This window comes from Nicotiana sylvestris, chromosome 4 (assembly GCF_000393655.2).
Source record: "Nicotiana sylvestris chromosome 4, ASM39365v2, whole genome shotgun sequence".
Lineage (NCBI taxonomy): Eukaryota > Viridiplantae > Streptophyta > Magnoliopsida > Solanales > Solanaceae > Nicotiana > Nicotiana sylvestris.
Genome location: NC_091060.1, coordinates 114039101 through 114053458, shown reverse-complemented (window position 1 = coordinate 114053458; position 14358 = coordinate 114039101). Strand labels below are relative to the sequence as shown.

Sequence of the window (14358 nt, the reverse complement as noted above, 5' to 3'; positions counted from 1 at the left end):
TTATTTTAGTGTTAGATATAGCTAATTAAATCAATTTCATTATTAGGTCTTGTTTAGGGTTTAATTTAAGGTCAATTAAATTTATTAGTGGTTAGTAATTAGTATTAATATTAATTAGTATTAATTAAATTTGGGTCAAATAAATAAAGAGTTGGAAGCCTTGATTAAATTCGGAAAAATGGGCCAATTTTGTCTTAGAGGCCCAATTTGACCCACCCACATCCGGTCCAGTCCAGTCCCACACCTGGTCCAGCACCCCTCACTAACGTAGCGATGCCGTTTTGTTTACCTAAATCCGAGTCGTTGATCTCCTTTGATCAAACGGCTGGGAACTCACCACCCACCCACTATATAACTGTCCTAACACACCCCAACCCCTCATACCCCCCTCATTCCGTCCCCATCCCCCCCCGTCATTCTGTCTCCGTCCTAAAAACCAGAAACTCTAGCCTCCCCAAAACACTCCCACCACATTAGCCAGCGGCCACCACTCAACCTTGTCCAAACAACCCTAAATATATGTTCTACACTCCCCTCGCACTCCTAAGCCTCAATCACATATCAATTTCACCAAAAGCTCGGCCAAATCCGGCCAATTTAAGATCTGGTGACATGCAAAAAACCTAAGTCCCATGCCTTCAAGTTTCCAAAGACGATTTGGCCTGAAACTAATGTTAATCGTTTGTTCTCAACAAGAACATTAGATTAACACTTATTTCGATTTAAATCGGAGAAGGCTGGTGTTTCGCTGGAGCCGACTGCCTGTCTGCCTACTATAGGTATCTCTGCTCCTCTTTTCCTCTTTCTATTTCCTTGTTTCTTTGTCTTCTTCTTTTCCTTTCTTTTCTTCTCTCCTCCTTTACTCTGTTTTCTTTTATTTTCCTTTTCTTTTGACCGAAAAATGAAGAAGTTTAGGTATCCATAATCTATGGATTGTTAGGTTTTTCTCATGCTTAGCCAGTAGGTTTTAGGGTTCATTAATATGTATTTTCTCTTCAGAATCATCAGTTTGCCAATTGTTCGATTAGGTTGTTAATATGGTTTAATTCATGCCTATTTTAGTTTAACTCTTAAATATGTTTAGTTTAATGTTAATCAGTGTTTAACTACTTTATTGTGTGCATTATTTGGTTAGTATGCATAATCGACTAATTAAGATAGTTTAATTAATTAGTGCACTTCATTCAGTGTTTGTGCTTATTAGAATTTGTTAAGTCATCATCTCAATAGTCTGCTTAATAAGTTTTAACAGTCTTGTTTGGTAGAGTCGGTTTTAGTAATAGTTTCTCGTTGATTGCTGTTTTCGCCTCATTTCAGAACTGGTTCATGCTGAATTTATTTAGGGTTAGGGTTAGTCTAAAGGTTTAATTGCATAGTGTTTTGCTTCTTTGATCTTTAATTCGTGTTGATTCTTGCTTTATTTTGTTGGTCCTGATTTGTAAATAAATTGGAAATGGTGAGGGGTTAATCGAACAAAAGAAAAACTTAAGGGGGTTGTTTGAAGGGTAGGGAATTCTGATAAAGCCATTTAGGAAGCTTCTAGAACATGGGCAGCTGGCTCTAATTGGCCAGTACGAAATGCTGAAGCCAATTAGAGGCTGTCAGCTGTCCTAATTCTGTTAGAAAGATGCTTTTAGGGGTTGTTTTGAGAGAATAATTCCGTTATCTTTAGGAGCACATGGGAGATTGGCATCTCCTGTATAAAATTCAGAACCTTGCCCTCACTAGACGAAAAAAATAGACCTAAATATCTTCTGAAAGATTCATCTTCTAGTTTTTTTATTTTTCTTTCTATTAGTAAAAGCTTGGAAGGGGGTTTTCTCTGAATTTCTGGGTTCTTGAGCTGAGTATGGATTGACATTGAAGCTATGCTGATTACTGCTATTGTTCTTCACTGCTGAACCAGTAGCTGATTTCAATCTTGTGTTTGCATACTTCTATTTGGTCTTTTGTTGTTATTTCTACTTTTAGGTATGTAAACCCTCGCCTATCCTATTCTACGTTGAATTAATTGAATGGAAAGATGATCTTCTCTATGGTACACTTGTGTTTGATTATTAAGATTAGCATGTTTAGTTGTTAAAGATGACTCCAATTTCTGGTTTGGTCTGCAATATGAGAATCAAGTCTTTTCAGCGTTGTTTGTTTGGTATGCAGTGTTATTTCAAGTTTTCTCACACCTATTCTACCTCATCCCGTTAATAATGGTTCATGCTCATAAGATGGTTTTAATTTCTGGTCTGGTTAAGCAATATTTAAGTGAAGTCTTTTCTTGTGTTGTTCTGAGTCTGGTCACCCCTGTTTTACCTCATTTTTGTCAATAATAATTCATGTTCATAGGTGATTTAACGGGTGATACACCTGTGAGACTAACCACCAGTTGGTTAGGTTCTTTCGGAAGAAGCCCAGCTCAATAAGTTCTAGACACATAAGTTCAAAAATGATAAATTTCATGGCTGTCACATGAATGGTAATTCTAATTATATAGATTAGCTCTGTAATTTTGAAGGTTTCAGATGGTAGACAATTTCAGAGATTGATAGAATTATTAATGTAATAAAATCCGATTTTTTAGAACTTGATTTTGTTGTAGTAGTATGTTATTTGAATAAGTCAACTTTGTAATAGTGTAAGTCATTTTAATTTTATGTCTAACGTTGTACGCAACAAGATTTTTTTGGTAATTTTTGGCAATCCAGGCCAATTCAATTGGGCCTATGGGCCGCGATGGCAATATTGGCCCTGTTAATGAGCAACAGGTCCTTGACTTTATCAAGAAAGCCCATTCCACACTTGGATGCAGTTAACTAATTCCTTTTTTTTCTTAGTTGCAATCTCTCTATCCTGTCACAACTCCAGTTCGCCCTCCGTGAACCATCGTGATGACACCTAGTCTCTACGACAAGGTAAGCTTAACAATATAGAAAATAAATCAATTTGCGGAAAAAATAATATAAACGAAATAGTGAAATAAGACAATGCTTAAAAGTGTCGCTCGGCATACACAATAACAACTCTCGAAATCTGAATACTTTTTCCAAAACCTGGAATCTTATGATCACAAGCCTTTGAATGTCTACAAGTATCTAACTCCAGAATATCTAACAAAGGAAAGGAAAATACAGAAGGGCTAATACTAAAAAGAGGAGTAGAAAGGGACTCTTCGGTCTGCGGATGCGGAAGATATACCTCGGAGTCTCTACAAGCGCCTCGTCTCAAGCGTGATGAGTCTGAGTGGAGGTACCTGGATCTACACATGAAAAATATGCACAGAAAGGGCATGAGTACACCACAACGATACTCAGTAAGTGTCAAGCCTAACCTCGGTCGGGTAGTGACGAGAAAGGTCAGGGCCCTACTGAGATTAAATTAAACATAAGGTTCAACAGTATAAGATAAAGCAGTACAATTGAAAGATAATAGTAAGAATCAATGCATGAAAATAAGGATAACTATAACTGAAACAGAAACAGAAACAGAAACAATCACCAGGAATACCACTCATCTCAAAGATAATAATCGAGGATCTCTCAGTATCCCGAGGATCTCTTAGTACCCTCACTACATGCCAGGGATCTCTTGGTATCCTCAATATATGCTAGGGATCTCTTGGTATCCCGAGGATCTCTTGGTATCCTTAATATACGTGCTAGGGATCTCTCGGTATCCCGCACCTCAACTCAAATCATAAATACTTACCGGGGATCTCCCGGGATGCCATCCTGTAGTCCCAAAGTAAAACACACAGCAACAACACAAGGAATACTCAATTTAGCTAAATTTCGTACCAAGTAAAACAGGTAATTCTAACCTAACATGCTTCACATAATACAATTACGAGAGTTTAAGCAATAAAGCAATTAAGTAAATTAAACATGCTTTTCTAAGCTAACAGCAGATTTAAATTTCAAGTAGAGTAAGCAGGAAAGGAAAACACAATTAAAGCTACTTAAGTGAATACAGAATTTTCAACAATTAGCACAAGTACACACTCATTACCTCACGTACAAGGCATTTCAATTACCACAATACCAAATCTTAAGGGGAATGTTCCCGGCACAAGGTTAGGCAAGCCACTTACCTCGAACCGGATCAAAAGTCAACACGAAACTACGTTCTTGCCACGATTACTCGGCGCCAAATAGCACAAATCTATTCAATTCAATTGCATTATGTAAATAATACTTCAAGTAACTGATTCTACAAATAAATTCTAAGCTAATACGCGAAATTAGGTAAAATGACCAAAATTCCCCTCGGGCTCACGTCTCGGAATTGGGTAAAATTTATATTTTTAGAATCCTCATACTCTCACGAGTCTATACATAACAAGAACACTTAAATCAGACTTGAATTGACCCCTCAAATACCTATTTTAAGGTCTCTTAATCTCAACCCCTAACTACCTAGTTTTTCCAAATTTTCACCACTAATTAGACCTTTAATCACATATAAATGAGTTATGAAGTCAAAAATGTTACCTCCAAGTGATTCCCCTTTGGTTTCCTCAAAAATCACCCTCAAAAGCTTCAATCCCGTTCAAAAATGGTGGAAAAATGAAGGAGGGTCGCGGATGGACTATTTAAATACTGCCCAGATATCCCCTCTTCGCGAACGCAGAAGGCCCCTCGCATTCGCGAAGCATAAATTTGCTTGCATCCAAATTCCTTCATCGCAAACGCGATACCCAGGTCGCGAACGCGATGCAAAACCTCCTCCTCCTACGGGAACGCGGGAACACCATCGCAAATGCATAGGTATAAAACCTCTCAGCTTCGCGAACGCGAAGCACAAAAAATCCTCCAGCCCCAGCTCCTCTTCACGAACGCGAGACCCTACTCGCGAACGGGAAGAAGGAAACAAGAACTGGGTTGTTGCAGTTTTTCTGCAATTTTAACAAGTTCCAAAATGCCCCATTGAGCATCCGAAACACACCCGAGGCCCTCGGAACCTCAACAAAACATGCCAACCAATCCTAAAACATCATTCAAACTTCTTACAATCTTCGGAACATTCAAAAAAAATTCAAAACACCAATTTAGCATTGGATTCAAGCCTAAGAACTCCAAAAACTCTCAAAATACGTTTTCGATCAAAAAGTCTATCAAACCTCGTCCGAATGACCTGAAATTTTGCACACACGTCACATTCAACACTACGGAGCTACTCCAACTTCCATAATCCCATTCCTACCCTCGGATCAAAATCTCAATACCGAACCAGAAACTTCAAAAATTCAACTTTCGGCATTTCAAGCCTAAATTAGCTACGGACCTCCAAAACACAATCCGAACAAGTTCCTAAACCCGAAATCACCCAACGGAGCTAACGGAATCATCGGAATTCCATTCCGAGGTTGTCTTGACACTGTTCTGACGACGGTCACATTTCTAGAACTTAAGCTCTTATTTAGGGACTAAGTGTCCCAAAACTCTCCGAAACTCCCAATAATTCCTCCCGGCAACTCACAATAGCAGAAACAAACATGGGGAAAGCAGTTAATAGGGGATCAGAGTGTAAATATTTAAAACGAACGGCCGGGTCGTTACATATCCATAGCAATTTCGAAACATTGTTCATTTACTCATAATGTTAGCCTTGTATGATTTTTTTTAAAAGAAAATCCATGCAATCACGAATGCCCTGCATGTCAGATTTAGGGCCTTTCTTCATAAATTGAATTCATACTAGCTTTATGTTCTTACCGCTGTTACCTACAGTTGTCCTCTAAAAGTTGAAGTAATCTAGCTCTCGTTACTTTATATGCCTCCGTTAATTAAAACTATGCGCCCAGCCCTATTAAACAACCCCATAATTTAGGTGAGGCAGAAGCTTAAGTCATGAAGTTCCTTATAAGTTTTGTTAATGCAAAGCTCGGCCATCGTAAAGACTTTCAATAAAACCTCAAATTAGTCTTAAGAACAGCCTTGAACATTCATAGTTTTCTTTAGGCCCGTTATAATAAATTATCGTAGCTACAGGTATGGTTCCCGTGATGTAGTTGTGATACATAATTTTCCAAATCCGTGGGTACATTTATGTGACCCGGCCATAACTTCTAATAATGTTAATAAAATTAAACATGTTGTAGATCCTGGGTACGGTTCCCGTGACACGATTAGCAATATGTACCAAATAAACAAGTGTACTACATTCGTAACTTGTTCCAGAATAGTTCCATAACTAATTAGAAGCGGTCAAAGGTTAAAAATGCACAATAAGTATAAAAGATGTAATTAATTAGATAATTAGGTCAATAATAATAGTTGAGCGACCGTGCTAAAACCAAAGAACCCGTGAACTCTTAACACCTTCTCACGAGTTAACAGAATTCCTTACCCCGATTTTTGTGTTTTGCGGACTGTAAAATAGAGTCAAACTTCCTTGATTCAGGATTTTAATCCAGTGACTTGGGACACCCTAAAGTATCCCAAGTGGCGACTCTGATTTTGAATAAATAATTCCATTTCGATTATTGTCACTTTAATTGGAAAAACTCTCCTATACCCCTTTCCGGGTAGAAAAAGGAGGTGTGACAGTCACAACTCACGAATAGTCTACGAATACTACAAATATTGGTTTGAAAGAAAAATATACATTTGTCTCGGAGAAAAGTAAAACAGAATACAGTAAAGATAGAAGGGGATGCCAGGGCTTGCAGACACCTGCAGGACTACCTTGGGTCTCTTGTGGACTAAAAGGCAGCAACCTCGAACTCTGATGGGCCACTAGCTCTGAAATCTACACAGGAAGTGCAGTATCAGTACAACCGACCCCATGTACTGGTAAGTGCCAAGCCTAACCTCGACGAAGTACTGACGAGGCTACGGCGGGGAATAAAAAAATATACAACCTGCAATATTTTATACTAAAATGAAAAGGAAATACGGAATAAAATATAACAGAAACTTGCATTAAATGAATACGAAAACCAGCCGTTCTACCAGTACTCGGCTATAACCAATCCTTAGGGAGTTTCAACATCTCAGTAATGAACTTCAGCAGAAATGATTACTAAAACAATAATTGATGCGGCGTGCATCCCGATCCCACCATATAAACAATAACAGTATCTATATTCACCCTTATTACTCCTTGTTGCGGCATGCAACCCGATCCCACCGGTCCACCCTTATTACTCCTCAACACATATCACCATTATTCCTCCTATTGCAACGCGCTACCCGATCCCACCTGTCCACCCTTATTACTCCTTCTTGCGGTGTGCAACCTGATCCCACCAGACAATCACATTTTACCTTTATTCATCCTATTGTGGCGTGCAACCCGATTACAACATATCAGTACCAATCACAACACAAGAAGGGCGTTTGACAATTTAACTTAAAACCTTCCACAACATTTATATCTCGAATCATAACAACCGGGAAGTCTATGCCATTATGAAACTTCAACAGTTAAAACTACTTGCGAAACCAACCAAAGTATACTATGAAGCTCCAACAACCAACTTCAACCAACGAGGTAATAAAAATGGAACTATGAAACAATTTGTACTTCAATAGAGGAAACAACAAATAATATGAAGCAATTAGACATGGAAACAATTATGAGCAAGTTGAAATTAAGACAAAAAATAATATATTAGGAAACAGGGAAAGGAGCAAGCTAAAAATGATAATTTGATGGTGCATAGGTACTCGTCACCACACCTATACGCCACACACATGGAATTTCACATAGCAAATAGGTCAGGGATCCCTAATACCTCAAGTCAAGGTTAGACCAAACACTTACCTCAAGCCAACATGTATTTCAAAGCTCAATCACCGCTTTACCTCTCGATTCCACCACCAATTCACTTGTATCTAGCCATAATTAACTTAATAGCACAATAAATGTTAAAGAAACCAATTCCAATGCATAATTATAGATTTCCCAATATTTTCCCCAAAAGGTCAAAAATCGACCCCGGGCTTGCTTGGTCAAAACTCAAAGTTCGGACCAAAACCCGATTATCCATTCACCCACGAGCCATGTAATTATTTTTGGAATCTAACCTCAATTTGAGATTTAAATCCCAAAATTTTGAAATTCCTAAATCTTACCCAAAACACCCATTTTTTCCATGAAAATCCCTTGATTTTATGATGAAATCTTGTAAAAAATTAAATAGATTTAAGAAAATGAGTTAGAAATTATTTACCTATGATTTGGGGAAGAACTTCCTCTGAAGAAAATTGCTTATGGGAGCTTAGGGTTTGCAAATTTGAGAAATGAGTTCAAAATCCCGTCTAAGTTATATTTTACACAGTTGCAGGTATCGCATGTGCGATCATAGGTTCGCAAATGCGACCAATGCTTTGCAAATGCGAAGCTTGGTCTGGCCTGCTGCCTTCGCAAATGCGAATAATTGTTCGCAAATGCGGCTGCTGTTCAAGTCGCAATTGCAACAGTGAATTTCGTAAATGCGAAGGTCCCCCTCCCTGCACTCTGATGCGATTCTTGCATTTGAGAGCCAGACGCGAAGTCTGCAGGTTTGCAACATACCAAAAAATTTCCTTAAGGCTCAAAGCACCCTGTAGCCTATCTAAAACTCACCTGAGCCCTCTAAGCTCCAAACCAAACATGCACACAACTCTAAAGATACCGTACGAACTTGATCATGCGATCAAATTGCCAAAATAACATCTAGAACTATGAATTCAACACCAAAACCCATGAAAATTTTAAGATAGTTTCAAACTTCCTATATTCTCAACCAATGGTCTGAATCACGTCAAATTACTTTCGTTTTCCACCAAATTTCACAGATAAGGTTTAAATATTATAATGGACCTGTACCGGGCTCCGGAACTAAAATGCGGGAGAGATACCAAAAATATCAAATATTATTCAATTTCCAAAAACCAACATATTTTTTAGTTAACAATTTTCTTCAAAAATTCAATTCTCGGGCTAGGGACGTAAGAATTTAATTCCGGGCATACGTCCAAGTGCCATATTTTACTACGGACCATCCGGGACCGTCGAAACATGGGTTCGGATCCGTTTACCCAAAATTCTAGCCGAAGTCAACTAAAATTATTTTTTAAGCCAAAAATTATCTTTTCTCGAAGTTTTCACATAAAGGCTTTCCGGATACGCGTCCGGATTGCGCACGCAAATTGAGGAGAAATAAATAGAGGTTTTCAAGACCACGAAACACGAATTCGGATTTTAAAACAAAAGATGACCTCTTGGGTCATCACAACATCTCATAAAAAATTGCATTAATTAGAATGTGACATTTTGACCGGGAAATAATGTATACTACTGGTAGAGTTTTGCTCCCCAATTACTCGACTTAAAAAAATAAGTTGACCTAATTTCATATCCATCATTTTAGGAAACATGAGAGAATCGAAGATTAAGCTTTGTGCTATTAACGCAATGGACATGCTGCACTTTATGCCACCACGAGGCTATACAAAAAGCTCATCAATGGAAGGTATGGACCTTGCCACACCCTTCATAAGAATTCAAGTTCTAGTTCCACTTCTCATAAAAAGCTGCATTAATTAGAATGTGATATTTTGATCGGGAAATAATGTATACTACTGGTAGAGTTTAGCTCCCCAATTACTCTAATTAAAATAAAAAAGTTGGCCTAATTCCAGATCCATCATTTTAGGAAACATGAGAGAATCAAAGATGAAACTTTGTGCTATTAATGCAATAGACATGCTGCACTTTGTGCCACAACCAGGCTATACAAAAAGCTCATCAATGAAAGTTATGGACCTTTCCACGCCCTTCTTAATAATTAATTTTCTAGTTCTACATCTCATTAAAAATTGCATTAATTAGAATGTGACATTTTGACCGGGAAATAATGTAAACTACTGGTAGAGTTGTGCTCCCCAATTACTCTAATTAAATTAATAAGTTAACCTAATTTTAGATCCATCATTTCCAAAAACATGAGAGAATCGAAGATGAAACTTTGTGTTATTGACGCAATGGATATGCCGCCTTTCATGCCACCACCAGGCTATATAAAACACTCATCAATGAAAGGTATGGATCTTGCCACACCCTTCTTGAAAATTTGTTTTGTAGTTCTACATCGCATAAAAAATTGCATCAACTAGACTGTGACATTTTGACCGGAAAATTAATGTATACTAGCGGTAGAGTTGTGCTCCCCAATTACTCTAATTAAATTAATAAGTTAACATACTTTCAGATCCATCATTACAGGAAACATCAGAGAATCGAAGATGAAGCTTTGTGTTATTAATGCAATGGACATGCCACACTTCATGCCACCAACAGGCTATACTAAAAGCACATCAACGAAAGGTATGGACCTTGCCACACCCTTCTTAAGAATTCATTTTCTAGTTCTACATCTCATAAAAAATTGCATTAATTAGAATGAGACATTTTGTCCGAGAAATAGTGTATGCTACTGGTAGAGTTGTGCTCCCCAATTACTCTAATTAAATTAATAAGTTGGGATAATTTCAAATCCATCATTTAAGAAACACATTAGAGAATCGAGGATGAAGCTTTGTGCTATTAATGCAATGGACATGTCGCACTTCATGCCACCACCAGGCTTTACAAAAAGCTCATCAATGAACGGTATGGACTTTGCCACACCCTTCTTAAGAATTTATTTTCTAGTTCGACATCTCATAAAAAATTGCATTAATTAGGATGTTACATTTTGACCGGGAAATAATGTAAACTACCGGTACAGTTGTGCTCCCCAATTATTCTAATTAAATTAATAAGTTGACCTAATTTCATATCCATCATTTTAGAAAACATGAGAGAATCGAATATGAAACTTGTTATTAACACAATGGACATGCCGCCTTTCATGCCACAACCAGGCTATATAAAAAGCTCATCAATGAAAGGTATGGACCTTGCAACACCCTTCTTGAGAATTCGTTTTTTAGTTCTACATCTCATAAAAAATTACTTTAACTAGAATGTGACATTTTGACCGAAAAATAATGTATACTAGCGGTAGAGTTGTGTTCCCTAATTACTCTATTTATATTAAGAAGTTGACGTACTTTCAGATCCATCATTACAAGAAACATTAGAGAATCGAAGATGAAGCTTTGTGTTATTAATGCAATGGACATGCCACACTTCATGCCCCCACCAGGCTATACAAAAAGCACATCAATAATGTATACTACTGGTAGAGTTGTGCTCCCCAATTACTCTAATTAAGTTAATAAGTTGACCTAATTTCAGATCCATCATTTCAGGAAACATGAGAAAATCGAAGATGAAGCTTTTTGCTAGTAATGCAATGGACATGATGCACTTCATGCCACCACCAGGCTATACAAAAAGCTCATCAATGAACGGTATGGACCTTGCCACACCCTTCTTAAGAATTCATTTTCTAGTTCTACATCTCATAAAAAATACATTAACTAGAATGTGATATTTTTACCGGAAAATAATGTATACTACTAGTAGAATTGTGCTCCCCAATTACTGTATAAAAATAATAAGTTGAAATTATTTTAGATCCATCATTTCAGAAAACATAAGAGAATCGAGGATGAAGCTTTGTGCTATTAATGCAATGGACATGCCGCACTTCATGCCACCACCAAGCTATACAAAAAATCTCATCAATGAACGTTATGGATCATGCCACTCCCTTCTTAAGAATTCAATTTCTAGTTCGACATCTCATAAAAAATTGCATTAATTAGAATGTGACATTTTGACCAGGAAATAATGTAAACTACCGATAGAGTTGTGCTCCCCAATTACTCTAATTAAATTAATAAGTTGACCTAATTTCAGATCCATCATTTTAGAAAACATGAGAGAATTGAAGATGAAGCTTGCTATTAACGCAATGGACATGCTGCCTTTCATGCCACTACTAGGCTATATAAAAAGCTCATCAATGAAAGGTATGGACCTTGCCACACCCTTTTTGATAATTCGTTTTTAGTTCAATATCTCATAAAGAATTACATTAGATATTTTGGCCGGAAAATAATGGATATTACTGGTAGAGTTTTGCTCCCCAATTACTCTAATTAAATTAATAAGTAATCCTAATTTTAGATCCATCATTTCAGGAAACATGAGTGAATCAAAGATGAAGCTTTGTGCTATTAATGCAATGGACATGCAACACTTCATGCCACCACCAAGCTATACAAAAAGCTCATCAATGAAAGGTATAGACCTTGCCACACCCCTTTTTAGAATTTATTTTCTAGTTTTACATCTCATAAAAGTTACATTAATTAGAATGTGACATTTTACCATAAAATAATGTATACTACTAGTAGAGTCGTGCTCGCCAATTACTCTAAATAATTTAATAAGTTGACCTAATTTCAGATTCATCATTTAAGAAAACATGAGAGAAATGAAGATAAAGCATTGTGCTAGTAACGCAATGGACATACCGCACTTCATGCCACCACCATACTATAAAAAAGCTCCTAAATAAAATGTATGGACCTTGCCACACCCTTCTTAAGAATTCATTTTATAGTTCTACATCTCATTAAAAAAATACATTAACTAGAATGTGACATTTTTACAGGAAAATAATGTATAGTACTAGTAGAATTGTGCTCCCCAATTACTCTAATTAAATTAATAAGTTGATCTAATTTCAGATTCATCATTTCAGAAAATACGAGAGAATCGAAGATGAAGCTTTGTGCTATTAATGCGCTGGACATGCCGCACTTCATGTGTCACGACCCAAAAACCGACCCGGTCATGATAGTGCCTACCGTGAAACAAGGTCAGCCGACATAATTGTCGCACCTCCTTTTTCTGCCCCGCGAGGGTGCAAGAGAGTTTTCTCCAATTAAAGGACAGTCGAAACGGGATTTGTTTGTTTGTTTCAGAGTCGCCACTTGGGAATTTTAAGGCGTCCCAAGTCATCGGTTTTAATCCCTGAATCGAGGAGAATATGACTCTGTTTATTATTCTGCGAACCAAAAATCCTGAGTAAGGAATTCTGTTAATCCGGAAGAAGGTGTTAGGCATTTCCGAATTCCGTGGTTCTAGCACGGTCGCTTAACTGTTTTTATTCTTGGCTTTAATTATCTCGATTTGTAAAATACATTTTTATTGCATGATTTTATTGTTACCGCTTCTATTTATATTTAAAGACCCTTCTTTGAATCGAATCACGCGTACGTATATTCGTGTTATAAATTATATATTTTTTTAAAAAAACATGCGGAGTTGTGTCACGCGCACGTGTACACGATAATATAGATAATATATTTATTAAAATAATTATTTTCGAAATTGTGCTTAAATAAAATCAAAAACATTCGCCCTTTTTGTATAATTAAGTAGTGAACCTCACATATCGGGGTTTTATGAAATTAATAATGATATTCTCCGAGGAATCCCTTTTATTAAATATTCGATCGAAGTTGCGCGAACGCATAATCCGAATTGCTTTTAGAAATATAATCAGGTTACGCGAACGTATCCCTAATCACAAAAATATTCTTGATAAGGTTCTCTACAAATTGTTATTACGTGTTGACCGCGAGCCTTATTTTACACATATGAATCATATATCTCAAATTTTAAAGAATTAATGGCGTGAAGAAGAAAACAGACAATATGTATCTAAAACTAACATTTTTTGTGGATACAACATTTGGATGTCCATAAATCGAATGGTGTATAAAATTGGGAAAGAACTTAAAATGATAAACAAATTAATAGTTTCTGCAGAATCTTCATTGTTTCATTTAAGGCGAACTCTTCTTCTATATATCTTTTACATAAAATGCCACGATTTGTTTATAAATCCCATGTCCTTCTCATGTATTTGTTTTAGTCCAAAGTTATAATTATTTAGTTGATTTTTGATTACGAAGATTGAGTTTGAGATAAATAAACCAATTCTTATTCTCTGCCTATGCGAATATTTGCAAACACTAACTCTATATTTTGTAAAAAAAAATCATCGACATTATTTCATACATTAAAAGAAATGAGTTGATTTAACTACGCCATTTGTTATTAATAAAGAGAATTAATCTACCAATTGATTTAATAAGACGACATCATCTAGCCTTAAACAAAATTGGATATTTGACAAAATAAGCTAGTAATGTAATTTCTGGGTATTTCCGTACTATTCTTTACTTAGCTAACAATATCACAAGATTTAATTAATGGCCAATTTTCTGCAATGTTCCCTATCAATTCAAACAGTAAATGTCATCACTAGTCCTCAAAACATATAAGATTATCGTGGAATTTACTACTCCAGAAGGTTAATTAGTTAACAGTTTATCATGTCAAGTATAATACTATACTAACCAATTAAAACAAAACTGAAACTTAAACTAATAAAATTTAAATGAGTAGAAGACA

The 14358-nt window shown here is 36.5% G+C and overlaps 1 protein-coding gene across 3 annotated transcripts; it reads left to right on the top strand.

Annotated features, from left to right (window-relative positions):
- Positions 1-10941: 10941 nt before the first annotated feature.
- LOC104220477 (uncharacterized) lies at positions 10942-13046 on the top strand. Of its 3 annotated transcripts, none has more exons than XR_709523.2 (5): positions 10942-11153; positions 11235-11336; positions 11788-11900; positions 12072-12173; positions 12638-13046. XR_709523.2 is itself a non-coding variant. In XM_009771355.2 (5 exons), the coding sequence occupies exons 2-5, from the start codon at positions 11240-11242 to the stop codon at positions 12766-12768; spliced, it is 429 nt and encodes a 142-aa protein (XP_009769657.1). In that variant the 5' UTR covers positions 10942-11153; positions 11235-11239; the 3' UTR covers positions 12769-13046. The 3 variants fall into 3 exon arrangements, 2 of the variants coding, with proteins under 2 accessions (XP_009769657.1, XP_009769658.1); XM_009771355.2 differs by having other exon boundaries at positions 11802-11900; XM_009771356.2 differs by having other exon boundaries at positions 11802-11900; positions 12624-13046.
- Positions 13047-14358: the final 1312 nt, after the last annotated feature.

Coding starts and splice junctions, on each gene's coding strand:
- LOC104220477 (XM_009771355.2), top strand. CDS start 11,240: ATGAGAAAATCGAAGATGAAGCTTTTTGCTAGTAATGCAATGGACATG. Junction 11,337..11,801: donor AAAAAGCTCATCAATGAACG/GTATGGACCTTG, acceptor CCATCATTTTAG/AAAACATGAGAGAATTGAAG. Junction 11,901..12,071: donor AAAAAGCTCATCAATGAAAG/GTATGGACCTTG, acceptor CCATCATTTCAG/GAAACATGAGTGAATCAAAG.